General features: G+C 32.7%; 1 protein-coding gene across 1 annotated transcript in view; it reads left to right on the forward strand.

Annotated features, from left to right (window-relative positions):
* The window catches only part of LOC132743605 (probable phospholipid-transporting ATPase IA), a 77,707-nt gene that overhangs the window by 29,308 nt on the left and 25,307 nt on the right, over positions 1 to 23,092 (forward strand). The window contains exons 4-24 of the mRNA XM_060732135.1: positions 60 to 158; positions 1,389 to 1,434; positions 4,701 to 4,815; positions 6,434 to 6,503; positions 8,278 to 8,405; positions 8,991 to 9,061; positions 9,679 to 9,776; positions 10,082 to 10,190; positions 10,703 to 10,830; positions 12,737 to 12,814; positions 13,095 to 13,183; positions 13,964 to 14,030; positions 14,657 to 14,765; positions 15,394 to 15,476; positions 15,768 to 15,817; positions 16,885 to 16,954; positions 17,544 to 17,768; positions 18,033 to 18,080; positions 18,723 to 18,813; positions 19,129 to 19,193; positions 20,192 to 20,281. Coding sequence (XP_060588118.1) covers positions 60 to 158; positions 1,389 to 1,434; positions 4,701 to 4,815; positions 6,434 to 6,503; positions 8,278 to 8,405; positions 8,991 to 9,061; positions 9,679 to 9,776; positions 10,082 to 10,190; positions 10,703 to 10,830; positions 12,737 to 12,814; positions 13,095 to 13,183; positions 13,964 to 14,030; positions 14,657 to 14,765; positions 15,394 to 15,476; positions 15,768 to 15,817; positions 16,885 to 16,954; positions 17,544 to 17,768; positions 18,033 to 18,080; positions 18,723 to 18,813; positions 19,129 to 19,193; positions 20,192 to 20,281 — 1,929 coding nt within the window. The remainder of the gene's footprint in view (positions 1 to 59; positions 159 to 1,388; positions 1,435 to 4,700; positions 4,816 to 6,433; positions 6,504 to 8,277; positions 8,406 to 8,990; positions 9,062 to 9,678; positions 9,777 to 10,081; positions 10,191 to 10,702; positions 10,831 to 12,736; positions 12,815 to 13,094; positions 13,184 to 13,963; positions 14,031 to 14,656; positions 14,766 to 15,393; positions 15,477 to 15,767; positions 15,818 to 16,884; positions 16,955 to 17,543; positions 17,769 to 18,032; positions 18,081 to 18,722; positions 18,814 to 19,128; positions 19,194 to 20,191; positions 20,282 to 23,092) is intronic.

Genomic DNA, 23,092 nt, shown 5'->3' on the forward strand with positions numbered 1-23,092 from the left:
AATTGGAAACTTCGCCTTAATTGATCTTTGTGACATCAGAAAATTGTTTGACATTTCAGCAAATTCCGAAGGTTTCACCTACAGGAAGGTACACTACAGCTGTTCCATTGTTATTTATCCTCTCTGTATCCGCCATTAAAGAAATCATCGAAGATTATGTAAGTGAACTCTTGTGCAATATCCAGAAAGGTCTGCCCATTTAGATTATTAGAGAGAGAGCATTGAATTTGAGCCGTGTCACAACAAAACCAACATAATGGATTTGCGACCAGCATGGATCCAGACCAGCCTGCGCATCCGCGCAGTCTGATCAGGATCCATGCTGTTCGCTATCAGTTTCTCTACTTGTTATATGGTCTGTAAGCGAACAGCATGGATCCTGATCAGACTGCGCAGATGCGCAGGCTGGTCTGGATCCATGCTGTTCGCTATCAGTTTCTCTACTTGTTATAGGGTCTGTAAGCGAATAGCATGGATCCTGATCAGACTGCGCAGATGCGCAAACCCCTTATGTTGGTTTTGTCGTGATGTGGCTCATTTGTTATGAAGGGGTCGGTGTATAAATTGCCAGACAAGGCGAAGTTTTTTTTGATAATTGATCTCGGACATATAGAGTCTAATGGTCATATGTTTCTCACTGCTGATTTAGAAATTAAGTAGGATTAGTAGTCTGTTTCTTGCTAAGATATTGGTAATTGATGTTAAGTTATCCTGGAAAGCCGGTGAGGAGGAACAACGGCTGAGATATCACCAAAATAAGTTAAAATGAGCATAAAAATCCATAACAAATGTACAGATGTGAAAGACTGATAGCCAAGGTAAGACCAAAAATGGGTTAAAATTGGCATAAAAACCCATAACAAATATACAGATACGAAAGAGTCAATTACAATGTACCTGCTAGTATGATGGTATTAGACTATTTCCTGTGGTCGGCTATTTATTTTTTATATAAAATGAATGCAAATAGTGTTTTTTTCTGTGATCTTATCAATGTGATTTTAAACTGGTATTACTATAAGCACAAGTCTTTGTAGCAAAGTGTAATGTGTAGTCTCACTATCAGAAACAAACTTGTATATTTTCTAACAATGATTGTAAAATTTCTCTCTTTCACTGGTTCTTATAATTGATGTAAAAAATAATGGCAATTATCCGTCATAAAACAGCTTTTACCAGCATTGATTCTTTGAAATTTTGCATGCCAGCCTGCAACATTTTCAACGTTGCCATTTTGGCCTTCTTCAGAGATTCTGTTCTTTTTCTCTATTTTCTTACTATATTGTGTTTATACATATTTAAACTGGAGGGAGTTTGAACTTTTATGACTGGAGTGTTAATGATGAAATTGGCTTATTTAGTTTCATTTTATGACTTTTATTTTACAGAAAAGACATAGAGCAGATGACACAGTTAATAATAGAAAAGTTTTAGGTAAGTTTTGTCATGCCTGAATCATTATATTGCCTAGAGAAAGATAACTGGTTGCAAACTAATGAGCATCAGTTTTATATACCATGAACTATTTGTATGTAGATGGCTCTCTAGGATTTTACACAAATGAGCCGCGTCATGACAAAACCAACATGATGTGTTTGCGACCAGCATGGATCCAGACCAGCCTGCACATCCGCGCAGTCTGATCAGGATCCATGCTCCTATAAACAAGTAAAGAAACTGATAGCGAACAGCACGGATCCTGATCAGACTGCGCGGACCCGCAGGCTGGTCTGGATCCATGCTGGTCGCAAACACATTATGTTAGTTTTTGTTGTGGCGCGGCTTAAATGGAGAAAGCTCAGTGCTTCTGTGCCTTATAACATCCTCGCCTAGTAAAATCCACTAAAGTCAAATACAAGTTTTAGATCAAGATACTTGTATATTAACCCTATTGTTACTGTAATTTGTTTAAAGCATAGACAACTGTCTAGTAGTTTCTTATGTTAATTCTTTTGCATTTTTGGTGTGATGACTACAGGCATATGCCATCATCATGTCTCTGTAGTTGGAGCAGACTGGTTGACTATTTAATAGACTTGTGCATTTTGATTTGAATAAAGCCTCACATTAACAATGGGTAGTTTCCTACGGGAATGTTCTTTACACTGTTCATAGTCAGCTTTTAGCTCACCTGTCACAAAGTGACAGGGTGAGCTTTTGTGATCGCTTTTCGTCCGGCGTCCGTCCGTCTGTCTGTAAACTTTTGCTTTAAATGACATCTCATAAACCACTGAGCCAATTTCATCCAAACTTCACAGGAATGTTCCTTTGGTGGTCACCTTTAAAAATTGTTCAAAGAATTTAATTCCATGCAGAACTCTGGTTGCCATGGCAACCGAAAGAAAAATCTTTAAATATCTTCTTTTAAACAACCCTAAGAGCTAGAGCTTAGATATTTGGCATGAATCATCTTCTAACGAGTGTCTACCAAGTTCAAATAAAAGCCCTGGGGTCAAAATTGGCCCTGCCCCAGGGGGTCATAGATTTTCCCTATATGCATATAGTAAAAACTTAAAAAATCTTCTTTTAAAGATTCCAAAGAGCTAGAGCTAAGATATTTAGCATGAAACATCTTCTAGCGAGTGTCTACCAAGTTTGTTCAAATAAAAACCCTGGGGTCAAAATTGACCCCGCCTGGGGGGCCATTGATTTTCCCTATATGCATATAGTAAAAACTTAAAAAATCTTCTTTTAAAGAACCCAAAGAGCTAGAGCTAAGATATTTGGCATGAAACATGTTCTAATGGGTGTCTACCAAGTTTGTTCAAATAAAAGTCCTGAGGTCAAAATTGGCCCCGCCCCAGGGGGTCATAGATTTTCCCTATATGCATATAGTAAAAACTTAAAAAATCTTCTTTTAAAGAACCCAAAGAGCTAGAGCTAAGATATTTGGCATGAAACGTCTTCTAGTGAGTGTCTACCAAGTTTGTTCAAATAAAAGCCCTGGGGTTAAAATTGGCCCCGCCCCAGGGGGTCTTTGATTTTCCCTATATGCATATAGTAAAAACTTAAAAAATCTTCTTTTAAAGAACTGTAAGAGCTAGAGCTTAGATATTTGGCATGAAACATCTTCTAGTGAATGTCTACCAAGTTTGTTCAAATAAAAGCCCTGGGGTCAAAATTGGCCCCGCCCCAGGGTGTCATTGATTTTCCCTATATGCATATAGTAAAAACTTAAAAAATCTTCTTTTAAAGAACCCAAAGAGCTAGAGCTAAGATATTTAGCATGAAACATGTTCTAATGGGTGTCTACCAAGTGTGTTCAAATAAAAGCCCTAGGGTCAAAACTGGCCCCGCCCCAGGGGGTCATTGTTTTTCCTTATATGTGTAAAGCAAAAACTTAAAAATCTTCTTTGAAAAAACCCAAATAGCTAGAGTTTAGATATTAGGCATGAAACATCTTTAAGTTAATATCTACAAAGTTTGTTCAAATGAAAGCCCTGGGTCAAAACTGGCCCTGCCCCAGGGGTGTCATTGTTTTTAACTATAATTTATGTGTATAGTAAAAACTTAAAAAATCTTCTTTTAAAAAACCCAATGAGCTAGACCTTAGATGTTTAGCATAAAACATCTTCTTATGGGTGTCTACCAAGCCTGTTCAAATAAACAAATAAAAGCCCTTGGGTAAAAATTGGCCCGGGGGGGGGAGGGGGGGGGGCTATATACAGGTGAGCGACCTCAGGGCCATCATGGCCCTCTTGTCTTTTGTACTGGAGATTAGTAAATTGAGGATAGGATGTTTCTAAAACTGTCATGTTCTTGTTGTTTTTTTTATTTTGAATGCGTTTCTTTTGGACCGGAGATGAGTATGTTGAAGCTAGGATGTTTCTTGATTTATCTTGCTGTTTTTTTTCTATTTTGAATGCCTGTGCACATAAATCTTGGAGAGATTTGCTGAATGCCATTTAATGGGTTTTAAGATCATTTTGTCATGTTTTAATGGCAAGTAAAGTGTGCTAAGTAGATCAAGCTGCCAAGGTTTACAATATTTCTTGTTTTCAGCAGTGTTATTTAATGGGTTTTATTTGTAGTGCTCTTGAAGCTTGACAAATTCTGCATTTTCGTGGCTTTTTCAATATTTCTTGAAAGCTATATAAGGCTTCGAGAAAATTAAGGGAAATAGCAAAAAAGACAAAAAAGGAGAGAGAGCTAGAAATATTAAAATAAGAGTTAATGGTTAAATGTCAGACCTATAGTGAAAAAGTTTTATAACTTGTTGATGTCAAAAAAGAAATTCCCTTGTTTCTTTTATCGGTGATACTTTAGTGTGCCAGGGTTACGAGATAGGTGATCAGGAATTGGGTTGTGGTATTGTATTTGATCTATTTTGCAATATGTGTTAGAACCCAATACTTTTTGAAATTGGTAGAAATGTTTGATTTTTTTACTACTTCAATTTGATTATTTGCCCCCAGTCCCCACTACCCTACCTTGAAAATTATGTAAAAGTCTTTATCAAGAAGTGGACTGCAGCTTGTACTGAGAAAAGATTCAAGTAGTGTTGGCACAAAATCCAGAAAAATCTGAAAATGACCTGCTGTTGAATGACAGAAATTTGATTTGCCACTTCTCCCCCCCCCCATCCCCCCCAAAAAAAGAAAAGACAAAACAAACAAACAAACACCCCCTCAACAAAAAAATTAAACAACAGCAAAAGACAATAACAAATAAACTGTATACACATAATTTTATATTTTCAGTGTTACGGAATGGAGTGTGGCAGTCATTAAAATGGAAGCATATAGTTATAGGAGATATAGTCAAGATCATTAATGGACAGTTTTTTCCAGCTGATCTCATTCTTTTATCATCTAGGTAAGACTTGTTTTATTTGATCTAAACCATGCTGGTTTTACATAATGGATAACATCTGTTTTTATGCTCCCTGAATTTCTTCAGTAGACTTTACAAGCTCTGAATTTGGAACAGTTAATTTAAAGTTTAAGGGTTTTCAGTTTCACAAGTAAAAATAAGGGCTACCAATAGTGCAGAACATGGAAATGCAGGCTGGTCTGGCTTTCTATTGGTGCATTTTTTGGTTCAAGGAGACTAAGGGTTATCATAGAAATTCATATATGTATCTCCAGTTCATGGAACATATATACAGAGTTCATGGTCAATTGATTTTCACCTATAGATTCTATATTGCTTGAGTAGATAATCTTAGTTTGTGATGGCACTAGAGGCGGGAGTGATAAGTGAGGGCAGGTCTAGTTAACTTCATGTTTATATACCTCCTTATGTTTTTTGTAAAACCTTTCAAACTTGAAATCTATCAATTTAGTCAAAAGTTATCTTAATGTTTGTAAAACCATTTTTTAGCTCGACTATTCGATAAGAATAAGTAGAGCTATTGCAGTCACCCGAGCGTCGGCGTCGGCGTCGGCGTAACCACTTATGTTAAAGTTTTTGTAATAGTTCAAATATTTTCAAAGTCCATTGACATATGGCTTTGAAACTTTGCACACTTGTTCACCATCATGACCCCAACCTGTAGACAGGAGGAGGTAACTCTATCAAGCATTTTGACAGAATTATGCCCCTTTTTCGACTTAGAATTTACGTTAAAGTTTTTGTAATAGTTCAAATATTTTCAAAGTCCATTGACATATGGCTTTGAAACTTTGCACACTTGTTCACCATCATGACCCCAACCTGTAGACAGGAGGAGTAACTCTATCAAGTATTTTGACAGAATTATGCCCCTTTTTCGACTTAGAATTTTACGTTAAAGTTTTTGTAATAGTTCAAATATTTTCAAAGTCCATTGACATATGGCTTTGAAACTTTGCACACTTGTTCACCATCATGACCCCAACCTGTAGACAGGAGGAGGTAACTGTATCAAGCATTTTGACAGAATTATGCCCCTTTTTCGACTTAGAATTTACGTTAAAGTTTTTGTAATAGTTCAAATATTTTCAAAGTCCATTGACATATGGCTTTGAAACTTTGCACACTTGTTCACCATCATGACCCCAACCTGTAGACAGGAGGAGGTAACTCTATCAAGCATTTTGACAGAATTATGCCCCTTTTTCGACTTAGAATTTACGTTAAAGTTTTTGTAATAGTTCAAATATTTTCAAAGTCCATTGACATATGGCTTTGAAACTTTGCACACTTCTTCACCATCATGACCCCAACCTGTAAACAGGAGGAGGTAACTGTATCAGGCATTTTTTTTACTATCAAGCACTAAGAATAGTCGAGCATGCTGTCCTACCGACAGCTCTTGTTTTTTCACAAAGTTTATTTCAAGCAATTTCTAGACATTTAAATGTGGAATGAAAGTGTTTGCTGATATGACAGATTCATTTTGAGTCAATTTGATGCTTTAGAATGTCATACAGACATGAGTGGGACCAGTCCAGAGGGGCACCAGACTGTAGCAACAGAGTACTAAAATGTTATTTTATTTGTGTATTTTCAGTGAGCCACAGGCTATGTGTTATATAGAAACATCCAATTTAGATGGAGAAACAAATCTCAAAATCAGACAGGTATAACTCTCTACCTTTTGTTTAGATAGAAATCAATTTTATTAGCTGATTGGATTAGATTGAAATTCACAAAAAAAAACCAGAAAAAAATAACACATCTCAAAGGAAACTTTATCGATTTCATTCTCAAAATAGTAAATATAAAAAAAAAAAATACTGTACCCCACCTTATTTCTAAAGTAATGTGATCTTACTGTTCATCAATCTTGTTTTGTCTGGGCCTCTGACTATTTGATTATTTTCCAGACACCAACTATAAAATACATGTACCACATAAGGATTTTAAAAGAAACTTTACATGGAAGGAGACTGACAAAACTTGCCATTTAAGAGTGAAATAGTTTAGAAAATTTGTGCTGAGCCCAAAATATGTGAGGCTTAAGATTTGTGATATTTTACACAGAGTTACAGCCCATTTTACAATTATAGCTCTATGTATGCAACATATAGACATAAATTAATTTCATTAGCAACTGATTATGTGTAAGTAATGCTGTTAAAGGCTGAAGATGATTGTGTGATCTGAAATTTTTTTGCAGAGTTACGGCCTATTTTTCAATGCTCTATGTATGCAACATATTGGCATTTATTAATAACACCAGCAGCTGATGTTTTATGTGTAATGCTGTTACACTGAAATACCTTTCTTACTTGTATGGAGAAACAAAGAATCAGTCAATGTTGAAGACGGCTAGTAACAATAAGAAACCAGCCTTAATTCTAGCTGCAGTCACGTTTTTCTTTAAACATACTGCTGTGAAAAACTGACTTTTCTAAGAAAAAGAAATATTTGCTCGTGTTTCAGCCATTAATCATATTGTTCCTAATTAGAATTGTGTCTTCACAACATTTCTTTACTTGAATGTTGCTATTTTTCTGAATTCTGTATCAAAATTTTCACCTAATTACCACAGTGTTTCATTTTATATTGATTTTTATAAAAAGTAGCAAAAAAGGTTAAATGTTGGTTGCCACATTGTTGTTATTAGTTGGAGTGAAAGGGAAGGACAGAAATACTCTTGAAAGATGGTGATAGTTGTCTTGAATGCAATCAGCTTCAAATTCTAATTCTAAAATTTTTTAAGATGTATAGATTCTGTGACTAGTATTGACTCACAAATTTTAATCACACTGGCAAATGAATAGTGTTCAATTTTTGTTGTCTTAATGAAAATGAAAAAAAAAAACTTAATTAATTAAAATGCTGACAGTGTCTCAGTAGAGTAAAAAAAGGAAAATGGATGGTTTGACTGATTTCTAGCTGACCTATATTTTACATGTTTTAGGAAAAGTGAGAGCTGTTGTACTCACCCATGTGTCAGTGTCACACTTTGGTCAAGTTCTTGTATGCAAGTTTGTATCTCCAAAATGAGTGAAGGGCCATTACTCTATCAATCATTTTGACAGAAATAATGGCCCTTTTTGAACTTAGAAAATTCTACACATTATCCAGGCTCTTGTTGTACTGTCAGGCACATAGAACAGTCGAGAAAGCTCTGGAGTTTGAATTCCACCAAAGACTTTACAGTCTTTCATGTGAGGAATCAATCTGGCATGCTAATGGAAAGTTGGTTCATTCTTCTTAGGTGCTTGCTCATGCGAAGACCTGAGATCTCCCCCAAATAGGAAATTTGGGATGTGGCCTTAGAACCTAATATTAGTATCAGTGTGATGAAAAAACCAAACCATACAAATTATTATTCTTCTATATTTATTATATATAAACCAGAATATTCTACAGTTAGATATACTACTTGTGTTTCTATAATGACAGGGTTTACCCCAGACAGCAAAGCTGTTAAATAAAGAGGATCTGTCAGAATTAACAGGGACCATAGAATGTGAGCCGCCAAACAGACATTTACTGGACTTTGTGGGAAATATACGGCCATCTCGTAGACAGTAAGTGCCCAGCTATATAGAGAGACATTGTTTATATAGACCGTCTCAGATTTATTTTACAGACAATGTTCTGGATTTAGGTTAAGATCAAACTGTAACCATACCAATTTGACAATTTTGAAATACTTGCCATGTGATAAGTTTGGAACTGTTGATTGTACATGGTATGGATATTGATTTCAAAGTACTTAGAAATAAGAACCCAGTCTGACATATAATAATAATCATATATAATGATACATGATATATTATGACAACTGCAATTCAAAGCATATTATGACAACTACAATTGAAAGCATATTATGACAACTACAATTCAAAGCATTCAAAGGGTAAACAGATGGTTCTGTCTTAAGATAGTTAATTGTAAAGAACTCTCTTGTGGAAATATTTAACATAGAATATTTTAGGCACTGTTATATTTATCATGATGAGAACACTAAATATGTATGCCTTCAAACAATTACTAATCACCAAGTCCTCATTTATATCAATAAAAAGTAAATCTGAATCAAAGTGGTAAATAAAAGTTGCCTCCCTTGATTTTTGTTGTTATTTTAGAATTATCTCCCTTTATATTTTCAGGGCAATACCACTAGGACCAGATCAGTTGGTACTGAGGGGAGCCATGTTGAGAAATACTAACTGGATATTCGGTATGAATTATTTTGATGCAAAATATTTATTTCTGTTACTCTCCAAGTGACCAACAACTACCCCAGGAATCATGTGAGGTCACTTGGAGAGTAATGACAGTAAGTAAAGCCAGTTACGTGTAGCAGCTGTTGAGATATCGGCAATTATGCGATTCAAATCGGCATAAAAAAACCTGACAAATTGTCTGTACACCTTGGTATGTGTAAAGAATTTAACATTGGTACAGTTTCATATATCACATTTTTTTTGTTTGGAGTTATTTACTGAGTAGTATGTAATTTAATACACTAAGTGTGCTTATGTAGTTTAGTACTATTAACATACTAGAAGTCCTATTTCCTTATTGTGTAATTTATTTTGTTTATACAGAAATTTTTTTTGGTTTGATTGTGTAGAAAGCTGTAAGTTATATATATATATAATTATGAAATCAACCAGTACTTAACAATGAGTGTAAAGTTCCTTGCTCAAGGAAAAAACGGCTCACCCCTGACAGGGTTTGAACCCATACAGATAGCAATCATTAGATTACTAGTTTGTCGTGTTAACCACTCGGGCATGCTGCCACTTTGTTATTTATTTATACAGAGAATATATAAACTGTATGTTATTTCAGGTATTGTGGTGTATACAGGTCACGAGAGCAAACTGATGTTAAATTCTACGTCTGCTCCGTTAAAACGATCAAATGTTGAAAAAGTAACAAATTTACAGGTATGTTATATAGGTTTTATTTCCATTTGCAAATTAATATTTTTGAAATTTAATTTCTACAAAGTATTAAAGTAGAATTGTTGGAAATATAATTAGCTTAGGGGTTCTTTATAGATTCATTTTGTAAGGTTGATAAGCATTCTTTATTGTTGCTCCACAACTTGCGGATGCGTAGGAGGATATAAATTTGTCCTTCCTGTCACACTCTTGCTGTCATCCATTAACTGATAACAGTGGATGGTGGGGGTATATACATTGTATGCCTATACTTATAATTGACACTGTGATATTTTTCTTTATTTCAGATACTGTTTTTGTTTGGAATATTGTTACTGCTATCCCTTATCTGTACAATAGCCAATATGATCTGGTCTGGTGAACATAAAGCTGGACACTGGTACCTAGGCTATGATGGTACGTATTAATGAACATATCTCTACAATTAAATCGCAACATAACACAATTTTTCCTTTAATTTTTACTTCTGCATTTTGCTATCATTAACTTGAGCATTTTGCTCGTCAGTGTCAATATAAATTTAATTTTTATCAAGTCACTAAATACATGTATAATTATGATATCATAAAATGTCAGAATTGTAGTATTACACTGATTATATACAGGATGAAGAATATAATATTAATTGTATCAATTTTACAGGTAAAAAAAACCTATAAAATATTATAAATACATGTTCTTAATTGCTAAATAAATTAGTCTCTTCCTGTTGTAATTGGACATGTTTCTGAAGTTAAGTAAGCTTTAATCAATATAATCAATAGCAAAAAAAGGTGGGGGGGGGGGGGTCAAATATCCATTTGGCGAAAATCCTGGAATCCACAATCACAGCATCTTAAAATTGGAAATTATAAAAATCCTAGGATTGTAAATGCTATAATTTTCTTTCTTGTATTTTTTTTCTTCAGATTTGCCACCATCAAACTTTGGATATAATTTTCTGACTTTCATAATCTTATTCAACAATCTCATCCCAATTAGTTTACAAGTAACACTGGAAGTTGTCAAGTTTATACAAGCTATATTTATAAACTGGGTAAGTCTTATTTACATTTTGTTGAGCGTTTTAATATTATACGAATAATTTCCCATTCTCCTTTCCGTTTGTCTGTACATTTTTTCTTTTGTATCATCATTGTCAGATACCCATGGTTGATTAAAATATAACATAACATGATAAATGTTAATGGTTTGGCCGTGGGTATTCTGCGATGTATCATATACGTGTATTAATTTGTTTTCTTTTTCCTATATATATTTAGATAATGAATTGTGAAAAAAATATCTTGATTATTATTACTTTTATATTAACTTAATGTTTGTATATAAAATGTATGTAGTAATGATGTACAATGTACAAATCTGAATAAAGTTAGAGTGAGAATAAAAAAAAAGGTTCTGAGCACCACACTAAATACCGTATTCTGGTATATATACTCAACATCACTAATTCCGCGTCATCACTTATTTCACTACATCACTAATTCCGCGTCATCACTTATTTCACGGTAATGGCATATTTTCATGTTACCAGTTTTAAAATTGGTCAGAATTTACATATTTTATTCATACACCTATGCAACAAAGTTTTTGTGCAAAATATTTTAAATCTCTAGATTTTTACGTAAAACAGAACAACATTTTACAAATTTCTGCAAAAAGCAATAATAGTACATTAAATTTGTGCGTATGTCTGAAACAATTATCATTTTCTAAATGTTCTTGTTAGTTGAAAAAATAAATTTTGAGTTACAAAGTAAGGATAATTTTAATATTTAAAATCAAGCAAAGTTACATGTATAAATATTAACTGAAACATGAAAAAACTGAAATGTAATACCATTACCGCGATTTAAATGATGACATACTGTTTTTAAAATGGTTGACATATGGTCTACGTTTTGTCCATTAAAATTGACTTTGACTGAATATATTGTTGTTTTCTTGTGGCATTTAGCAGAAAGTACCTATATGTTATAGATTATGACAATTTTTGTACCATAAGTTTCATTTGTTGTTTTCTTTCTGGTTTCAAAGCGTTACCATGTACTAAGAGGAGCACAGTATACCAGACAAGGCGCTTAAATGATTAAATGCTAAATCTTGGCTTTTCACCCGCTGAAATGCGCTTATTTTTTTAAAGGCATCTTATTCAACTCTTTCACACTGATTTATATACGATAATAAATGAAAAATGTAAAAATTTGGGGAAAAACAATATTTTTCTACTTTATGATCATTACTTCTGCAAGCGTCTAGAAATACTGCTTCACCACTATAGTGAATTAAACATATGTTCTATTCCAGTCACCTTCCTAAATAGAATAATAGAATAGAAATATTTTTTTTTGATGAAATGGCCATGGATACATTTATATTGATGGAACTCTATGCGATTAAATACAGACACACGAAATTCTAAGAATTTCTTCCTTTTTTTGCTCTGGTTTTAATGAATATAAATAGTTTTTTTCAAGATGTATATATCTCTAAGGCATGTTTATTGATTTACATGTCATTCTGTAAATACTGTTGTCTAAATGCAAATCTTTCCATTATGCTGGATACAGTCATACATACTAAATGATGATGTCTATATGTACATAGAATGTACACATGTTTATAGACGATATTTTGTTTGTTTTGCATGTGATATCGAAATATATTTCACTGAGTGAACAGCAAAATGCAATATTTTAAGTGATTAAGTCATACAGCAGTTGGTATTAGTTGATGAAATATAATTTGATTTTACATGCAAAAGAAACATATTATCCATTTATTTCCTACCATTTTATTGGTTTTACATGTAAGTTGTTTTGACTGATTTTTTCCTCATAACATCATGCGCTCTCCTTCAGTCATTCACCTTTAATAAATAATACTTGGGACAGCTTTCAGTGAAGAAACTTTGTAAATGTAATAATATATAAATATTACAGGACCTGGACATGTATTGTGAAGAAACTGACACTCCAGCTATGGCTCGAACCTCAAACCTAAATGAAGAATTAGGACAGGTATGATATACGTGATCACTTATTACATGTTTCCAACTGTTGGTTTAAACACTTTGTAACAGGTATAAATTATAAGTACATGTAATTAAGAAATTTCATATATATTTCATATTGATAAGTTAAGATATCAGAAGAATTTTCTATTTTATTAATACTTTTACATATTTACTTGTATACCAATATGTCTTCTAAAGAGACTGGAACAGTCAATTCTTCATTTAAAGGTTTTCAATTTCTTGCATTCGTGTTTGAATTCAATATTATCATTGTTTATCTTCAGATAAAGTATATATTCTCTGATAAGACTGGGACATTAACAAGAAATGTGATGACATTCCGGAAATGTTCAGTTGCTGGTATAATGTACGGGTAAGTTATAAAAACATGTTCTCTTATATTTAGAAGATAGTAATAAGCAAATGCCACTGGCATATAGCCAGACCAGAACTTTCTCACCTCCTTTCAAGACTGGGCTATTGAAGTTTTATTATTTTGATATTAAATTTCTGTGGACTGAAAGTAGCCAGTACAAATAGCATATAAGTACAAGTATAGCATACAAAGTCATTAAAGGCACTTTTATTCCACAGAAATGAATAAGGAATAATTTTTTCTGTTTTAAAATGTTGTTATAATGGATTTAGAACATGTGAGATGCTTATCACATCTAGTAAATAGAACTGAATGAAAAATAATTTGTTATAAAGGTAGCAAACTGTAAACAAAGTAGTGTTTTAACTTCCATACAAAATACTAAATCAATATAATTATACTCAAAAGAAGCAAAATATGCCTCGGCTATATGGCCAATGAGTAACTTTTTTGAAACTGTAACAGGAGACCAAAAAATAAAAAGTTTATGGAAGATAAAAATGATAGCATTTCTGAGGCTTTAATGGCTTAATGGACCTTTAAGATGGATGTTTTATTTTCAGAACCTTTTATATTTTACTAATGTTGTAGAAATGTTCTCTTAATGTTAAGTGCTAGAAGTGAAAATTTACCAGCCTATACCATTAGTCTATACAATCAAACTAAAATAAAATCTGTATAAACAACAGAGAAAGAACAAGAATCATTTAAACAAGTAATAATAATTCTGTATTATTTCGTGAGTGATTTTCACTTTAAAATATTTTTGATATACAGGAACAATGAGGAAAGTGAAGGGGCCTTTAATGATGATACCTTAATACAGAACCTCAAACAAAATCATGTAAGTTTTGAATATTTTGTTTGCCTCTTGTGTGATAAATAGTATGTTTCTTATAAAGAAATTGGTAGTTACTGGCTAGATATCCAGTAAAGCTGGTTAAGGGAAACCAGCTGCATGAGACTGGCTGAAGATATATGACCAAAAATGTGTTAAAATCAGCTTAAAAAACAAAACATACAATTAAACAAATGAACAAAGAAAGTGAATATTTCATAATTGTAGAATTTTTTTTATCAATTTATAGAACATTGAAGTAACGTTTATTTTGAAAATATAAAAAAAAAGGCAAAGAAAAATGTTTTTTCTTTCAGAAACAAAAAAATTGTTGTGTAAACTTGAGTTTTCATTAATTCTATAAATTCTGAATTGTTGTATCACTGGTGGCTAATATTTCTAACCTGATAATACCATACAACAAAATTTGGCCTTGACAAACTGTGCTTTATGCTTTCAGCATCTGTAAAGTATCTGTTACATGTTGTTTTGTTTATTCTTAGGTAACTGTATAGACATTTCTAAGAAGGAAAAAGTCATGGCAGAAAAGTTTTGTGTAAAGGAAGATGACATGTTTTGAACTTGATAAATAAATAAATAAATATAAAAATTAACCATATTTATTATTTCAGGATACAGCAGGAGAGATTCGGGAATTTCTAACATTATTAGCAGTTTGTCATACAGTTGTACCTGAGAAATCTCCTGACTCGTCTATAATTTACCAGGCTTCATCACCAGGTAAGTCTTGATATTATTTGAGACATCCAGATGACAAACCATCTTCTGCATTGTGTACTTGATGATAATTAGTAGACCAATTTCAATATTAGGTGTATGAATTATGACTACCTTTTCCAGTGTGGAGATGTTTTGTTTTTAAGTTTGACTATTTGAAGCATTTTTCATCTTGACTTTTGAAGAATAGAGAGAACTATTGTACTTGCCCCAGCATCGAGGACAATGTCACACTTTTGTTAAGGTATTGCATGAAGTTGGTATCTCCAAAACTACTTAATGGGAATGGGTTAAAACTATACTTCACACACTTGTTCTCTGTGATTATCTAACATGATGGGCACAGGTTCCATAACTCTTTAGTTATAATTTTACAAAGTAATGCCCCTTTTTCCCATCTTTTAAGTATAATCTGTGAGAGTTAGAAGATGGACAAAACCTCTGACAGTGATCTTAATAAGGTGGTCAAAATCCCATGCATCTTGTGTTGTACTGTAATAAGAACATGGTGAAGTTTGACATACATGCACATAAGATTTTTACTTATGTCTTGTTTCAAATATTTTATTTCAATCATTTATGATTAATTTTATGTTTATACTTGTAATCATGATCCTATTTGTATTTCTAGATGAGGGCGCTCTTGTCAAGGGAGCTAAACAACTTGGTTTTGTGTTTTCTGCTAGAACACCAGATGCTGTTGTCATTGATGTGGTCAGTAGAATTATCAATTACTTGTTAACTTCTTTTGTAGTATTTGCTAGTTACCTCCCTTACTTACTACTTTGGTAAGACTAGGTATTCGGACATTAAATATTACAAATTACATAGATATGTTCCTTCTTTGCTTATGTGAAAGTCAGCAGGTCTTTATGATAACATTAGTGGTTCAACAAACATAGTGACTGTCTGAACTTTTATATTTTAGTGAATCGTTAAAATTCTATTTAATCACTGAAAAAATTCAAGTCATCTTATGTAGAAAATTTCATGTTTTTTTTTCAGTTTGATAAAGAAGAAAGATATGAAATACTTAATGTACTGGAATTTACAAGGTAAGTTAGAATTGATTGCTTATTGTTCTATGACATTGCTGTCTAAAATATCTATATGCACCTTTTAAGAGTTCATATAGCATTCCCTTTTATTGTTAGTGGTAAAGATGGCAGCAACATCATCCAAGGGGTCATTGTTTTTCCAAACAGAATTTTGCAGCACCAACCACTGAATTGGTCACAATAGGTCATTCATTCATCCCTGGTACTTAAAATAAATTGACCATGACTTATTATGTGCCACCACAGTGATGAGCACTTCATATGGGAGATTTGGTGAAGAACTTGGGGAAATATGTGACTTAAGCAATTTGATATCACTTAATAGATATGAGCTGCGTCATGACAAAACCAACATAATGGGTTTGCAACCAGCATGGACCCAGACAAGCCTGCACATCCGGGCAGTCTGATCAGGATCCATGCTGTTCGCTTACAAACCCTATTACAAGTATAGAAACTGATAGCGAACAGCATGGATCCTGATCAGACTGCGCGGATGCGCAGGCTGGTCTGGATCCATGCTGGTCGCAAACCCACTATGTTGGTTTTGTCATGACGCGGCTCATATGTTATCTTCTTCATTATAAATTGTTTTCTAGCTGTGATATTATTTGTTAATACAAAAAAGTTATGTCAAAAACGTGGGTTTGAGTCTCCTCTGCTCGAGTGACTTTTCCTCTCCCTTTAGTGTATTTGCCCTGAATTAGATTAAGAAAAGTATTTCATGACTTATTTTGTTTATCTGACTTAACTATTTAACATTTGATTGTTTTTGCATAACCTTTAAAGAAGGCATGAAAAATTTAATAAGAGTAGTATGAGATATATAAATGTCAAGGTGTTACAACAGTCTTTGATGTTAGATTGAATCGATATCCACATTTATTTCTAAGATGTTCAAGATTAATTTTATGTTCTTTAATCCCAAAGCTTTCTTTTGATAAATCTAATTAGTTTTCAAGTGTATGAAAAATAAACTTTGTTTCCCAAGACTCCAGTGATAAGGAAAGCTTACTAAAAAAGCAATATAGCTAAGGTTTTTTACTTTGAACTTTTTATTTCAGTGATCGTAAGAGGATGTCTGTGGTTGTAAGAACTCCAGATGGGAAAATCAAATTATATTGTAAAGGAGCTGTGAGTATATATTACTGTAATATAATTATGTAACTTTCGTTACAAAAAATGTCAGGTTTGAGAATTCTCCAACTTGGCAATTTTTCTGACATACTAACTTCCTGCTAATTGCCAGCTAAGAATTACAGTCATGTTTTTGACTCTGCAAGAGATTGGACATTATTGGGAGATCATTAAATTTATACCTTAAGTGATGTTACATTTATTTGTAATATGTACAATTTATTATTGAATTTTTATCACCACTGAAAACCAATATGGGGGACTACTGCACCTGTTTGAACAAAATAATTATTTCTTTATACAACAGAGTTTTTTTGCCCTGAACATTACAAGTAACACATTTTACAGAAATTCGAGGACTGTAGCTGATGAAAATGCAATACACCCTAGAAAGTGGGAAGTGATGAAGTTTCTTATGTTCAGCGTTCTACATAACTCCCAAAGAGCAGTTTTTTCATGGTGTTTGTAAAATTAAAGAAAAATTATTGCACCTGAAACTTCAAATCAATTTTAACTATTCTCTTAGAACTATTTTGAAGTTTTATAGTCTCTGATTGTAGATTTCACACATTTGTTATTCTTACAGGACACAGTGATATACGAGAGACTAGAAGACAAGCATAAATTCAGCGATATAACACTCCAGCATTTAGAACAGTTTGCTCATCTTGGGTTACGCACACTATGTATAGCCTCAACGGAAGTGAACGAAGAATTTTACGATGAATGGAAACATACTTACTATAAAGCTAGTACGTCAATACAGAACCGGGAGAAAAAACTTGAAGAGGCTGCAGAACTGATCGAAAGGGTAAGGATGACATTATCGCATGGAGACTGTTTCATGTTTTATAATTCTCTTAAAATTTGATTGTGGCTGCATGGCCGAGTGGTTTATGTTCTAGAGTTGCTGACCACGTGGGTTCAAACCTTGTCCGGGGAAAATTGTTGTTTCCTTAAGCAAGAAACTTTACATACATTGTTTAGTACTGGTTGTTTCCAGGAACAGATTCGAGAGTGTTTCAATAAGCTTATAGCTTCAAGCGTTCATTATTTTTTTATTATTTTTTTACAGAGCTTAAATCTCATTGGTGCTACAGCTATAGAAGACAAATTGCAAGAGGTAAAGTTAATTTTATAAAAAGATTTGATGCACCTGGAGTTAGGTCAATGCTGAAACATTAACTTTGAGAGCTTGGAACTAAGTTTGATAAGATATCATACCAAGGGCTTATCTTAACCCTTATTGAAATAAAACCAAATTAGTTAGCTCTTGCACCAGTGAAGAGCCAGGCCAGTCTACATACCTGTGCAGTTTGATCAGGCTTACTGTTGGTAGCTCAGTTTTTGTAAATTTTGGTATTTAAATCCCTTAAACTTGGAATGGACTGTTCTGACTTGAAAGCTGGACCGGTCTATTACATTAAATGAGGAGCTTAGTGGTTCCTAACTTGTTTCTATCATTGAAATACATCAATTATGTTTTTACTTGGATAAGACATTCTTTAAAAGGCTTTCGATTAAAAAAGTAAGCGCAAAAGTTTGCTAGATATTATTTATAGACTTTGTGATGGTGTTATTATTGCCAGGGCAAATACTTTTATCACTAAACGGAGCAAAGAAAACTGTTGAACAAACCTGGTGTTGAGGTGACAATTCTACAATATAAAGGAAAAATAACGGATTACTATTGTCAATATTTTCAAATAATCAATGTATTTAAATGACCCATCATATTTAAATATGTTGTTATTGGTGTTTACAGGGAGTTCCTGATACAATAGCTAACCTTGCCAAAGCAGACATTAAGATCTGGGTACTGACCGGAGATAAACAAGAAACTGCCATAAATATAGGTAAGTCTCTGGCTAAAAAGTTCAAGTTTCTGTTTTTACAGTCAAACCTGTGTTGAAGATTACCTCTGAATAAAGACCACCTTGTAAATAAAGGTCACTTTTCACGAACCCTTCATGCCACAAAATTTTCAAGTTTTGGTAGCCTTACTGATCCTGTTTCTTTGTCTGTACTTAAAATATTCTTTCGGATTCAAAAATCTATATAAAAATCTTTATAAGTCTTTAATTGGTTAGGCAGTGTTTTGATATTTAATAAAACAATATTTGTTATAATGTTATTATACATATAATGTGTTAATTGTTTGTTTTTTCCAGGGTATTCATGTAAACTTCTCACACAAGGAATGCCGTTACTTCTTATTAATGAACATAGTCTGGATGTAAGTTTTTCCTGCCCCTTTTCTTTACTGTATTAAAGGATATAAAGCTATATCTTAAGAAAATATGAAATTTATCAATAGTAAAATAATATTGGTTCCATAACTTTATGTTATGGTCGATTTTTGAAAGAGTTGTGACATGAAATGTCTCCATTATTTTACACATTGTAAAGATTGTACTCAAACAGAAAAAAAAATGTTCTGGAACAAAATGATATGCTGCTATATTAAGAAGCATTTTAACCATTAAGGAATATTTTTGTGCATGTGCCATTGGCTTTTAAGTTAATATACTACTAAACAAGCTTTTTCTAAGTATTCTTTAAAATGCAAACAATAATTTTTGCTGCATATGTACAGCTTTATACACTGTTAGTGTTATAATAAGCATGTTTGTCAAGTTTTCCAAGTAGTTGGAAAGTTTGGCTTATCAAATATTTTGGCCATTTTTTTGCCTGACCAATGGACTATTTTTGTAACAGAATGTAGTTTAAAATGTATGTTAAGTACTGCCAGATATCTGGTTCCATGGTGGAGGGGTTAGAGTCAATGACTTCTAATACAGTTACCTCTCTGGTGTGGGTTCGATCCCCGTAAGATGCTTTGGTAGTTTAGCACTGAGGAAGGTAGTCTAGTACTGGTGTAACTCTCCAGGAATGATGGTTAGGAAACTGCCCGCCTATATGACTGAAATACTGTTGGGAAAAGGCGTAAAATGAAACAAACAAACAAAAAAATCTGGTTGGGGTCTCACTGAAAAGTTTCAGGTCCTAATAAAAACTTGCTTGAAGTATCAGAATTTCGAAGAATAGATCAAGCTTTTGTACTCACCAAGGTTTCTGTATCCCCGTCACACTTTAGTTTAAGTTTTTATGTGCAAGTTTGGTATCTCTGAAACAATTAAAGGGAATGGATTTTGGTTGAAGCATAAAAGGTCACTGTCCAAGATCCATAAACCATATGACGTGTTGCAAATATTTTAATTATACTGGTTGCAGGGTACAAGGGAAGTGTTACGCAAGCATGTAGAAGAGTTTGGCGACCTGATCAGGAAGGAGAATGAGGTGGCACTCATCATTGACGGGAAGGTAATTGTTCAAATCCTCATCATTTATAACTGTAGATATAGATACACAAATAATTGTTAGAGAGGGTAAGGTCTCATTAGTGTCAAGGTCAAATTTTCATATATTTTATAGCAGTGTGTCAGAAAGTATACTTTTAAAGAAGCATGCATAGGATGAATAAAATAAATTAGTATTAAAAAACTTATTGAAAAAGAAAAGTATATAAGTGTTTAAGAAATATATAAAATATTTACACATCACCTTGGGTAACCTTGAAAGCTTGATGTCAAATTTGATTGAAATCACTATTTTATGGCCATATTTCTATCAAATAACTTACAGAGTGGGTGGGGTTAGCGGTATAATTGCATATTTTGACATATTATTGGTAATTTTAGTGGAAAAGAATTGTATTCACTATTTAAGATGATAAATGCAGATATATATAAATTGCTTTTTCATAGAAAGCCACGATTAATATTCCATAAAGATGTAGGTTTGGGGAAATCTTTAATATTATAGAAATTTAAAACAGTTACGTTAAATTTGAAAAGGCCCCTGTATTGTGCCAAAAAATACTTTTAAGAAAAGACCAATGAGACCTTACTTTTCATATCTCCATATATTGCTCTAGGTAAATTGTATATTTACTAACCAGTGGTCATTTTGTAGTATTTTGTTATTTGTTTAACCAGATCAGTTTGCTTCAATTACATTAAAAAAGATAAATGAGCCGCGTCATGACAAAACCAACATAATGGGTTTGCGACCAGCATGGATCCAGACCAGCCTGCCCATATGCGCAATGATCAGGATCCATGCTGTTTGCTTACAAACCCTATAACAAGTAGAGAAATTGATAGCGAACAGCATGGATCCTGATCAGACTGCGCGGATGCGCAGGCTGGTCTGGATCCATGCTGGTTGCAAAACCCATTATGTTGGTTTTGTCATGGTGCGGCTCATATGTGAATTAATTTACGCAGCTGTATTTATTAGTTTTTAAAGTTAATTGACACCAGCACTGTGTTTTTGTACTTTTGTACTATCACCGAATGTTATATACATGTATATTTGTTAAAAGTGTTTTGTTTTAGTTAGTGGCAATAATTATTTATTTTAACAATTTTAACTCAATCCTTCTCAACGCAAGTTTTGAAATTGATTTCTTTACTCTTTTTTTTTTTGGCTGTCACGGGATGATTTTTTTATTCAGATAATTTCAATTTTAATAATTACCTGATTTTTTTTTTATATAGAATATTTTGTTTATTTAATTCCAAATTTTATGTAAAATTATCATTTTGAATGAATAATATATCACCTTAAGCGTTTTTTGTTTGTTTTGGTTTTTTTTTTGTTCAGTGACAGAAAGTGGTTTAATGTATGAAGAGTGATGAAATGGTGAAAGTTATTTAATGATGAAAAAAGAATTTTAAACTTTTTACATGAAAGAAATGATAAAAAGAGCAAGAAAGAATTGTTATATTAAATTTTTTTTCTTGACATTATTTTTTTGTTTTTCTTTTGAGAGTAAAAATAAGGACCTCTCAAGATGTAATTCACAATATTTTAAAAATCATCATGATTTTTTTATTTTAATGTTTTTTTGCTCTGTCTTTGTTCAGATCACTGCACTTTGTCTTTGATTTATTTCCACAGAGCCTGAGCCATGCATTGGCTTGTGAATGCATAAAACCAAAAGATCGCGTAGGTTTAAAGAAAGTGAAATTTTATGCCAAGTATAAAGTATGCCTGTTGTTTTAATTTTGTATCCGCTAGCTTTATATTTGGGCAGAGTAACCTCCCTTTTTTACCTATATATATATGTGTGTAACTATGTTTAAGATATATATATAACCATGTGTGTTGGAAATGCACTTTGACTGCATGGATCCGTGTTGAAAATTAATTTATTAATTGTCTTTTAATCTGTATACTGTCTTGTTTTGTTGAAATGTAAATTTAGTAACTTGTTTTAAATTTTGGGCCAGAAAAGTTAACAGAAAATTACACACTAGTTTCACAATGTACTTATGATGCTGTTAAATGTAAAATTGAACCCCCTGACTTATGTCAGTCTTATGTCAGGGAAAGTAAATGTGAGCCTTCAATTTTTTTACTTTGATAAATAATACTGTAAGAGCCATTGTTAGAAATGGAGAAATGAAATTCTCATATTGATCAGCTTTTTAATGCAGTTCTTTGTGTTTTTTTTCCGTTCTGCAAGTCGAATTTAGCGAGTCATTTGATTTGTTAATCTAGTTAAATACTATGTACATTCTTTTCTTCACTGTTATTTACATATAAACTCTTTCTGCATTGAACAAGAATCTATTTGTTACTGATAACCTTCTGTCCCTATTAACCTGATGAAAGTTCCTTCCAGTTTAAGAAGTGGAATAAACTATTAAGGAATATAGTGGGAGCCAGAGTTATATGCTTATTTCTTCCTACCCCTATATTCCTTAAATAGATTCTTCTCTTCTGTTCTGTTCAGTGGAATGGGCTAAAGAGGAAAATAGGGGAGATAGGTGTAAAAAAATTAAGTTTAAATGTATATTTTGTTCTTTTTTCCTTTTTTCGTTTGAATTTTTGATACAATTTTATTCTTTTGTAGAATGCTTTCCATGTTTTAACATTTAAGTTGAATTGCATTATTTGTTGTCAGTATATCACAAAAACACTCAATATTTTTGTTTTATCAGCACTAGTTTATCAGAAAATTCATAACTATAGATAGAAAATTAAAAATATAATTCATGATTAAAAAATTCTTTGTGCTTAACATGTCTGTATACTTTCCTGGAAAAGAAGTCTGAAGTTATATTA

This window comes from Ruditapes philippinarum, unplaced genomic scaffold (genome assembly GCF_026571515.1).
Source record: "Ruditapes philippinarum isolate M1 unplaced genomic scaffold, ASM2657151v2 ctg6437_1_1_1_1, whole genome shotgun sequence".
Taxonomy (NCBI): domain Eukaryota; kingdom Metazoa; phylum Mollusca; class Bivalvia; order Venerida; family Veneridae; genus Ruditapes; species Ruditapes philippinarum.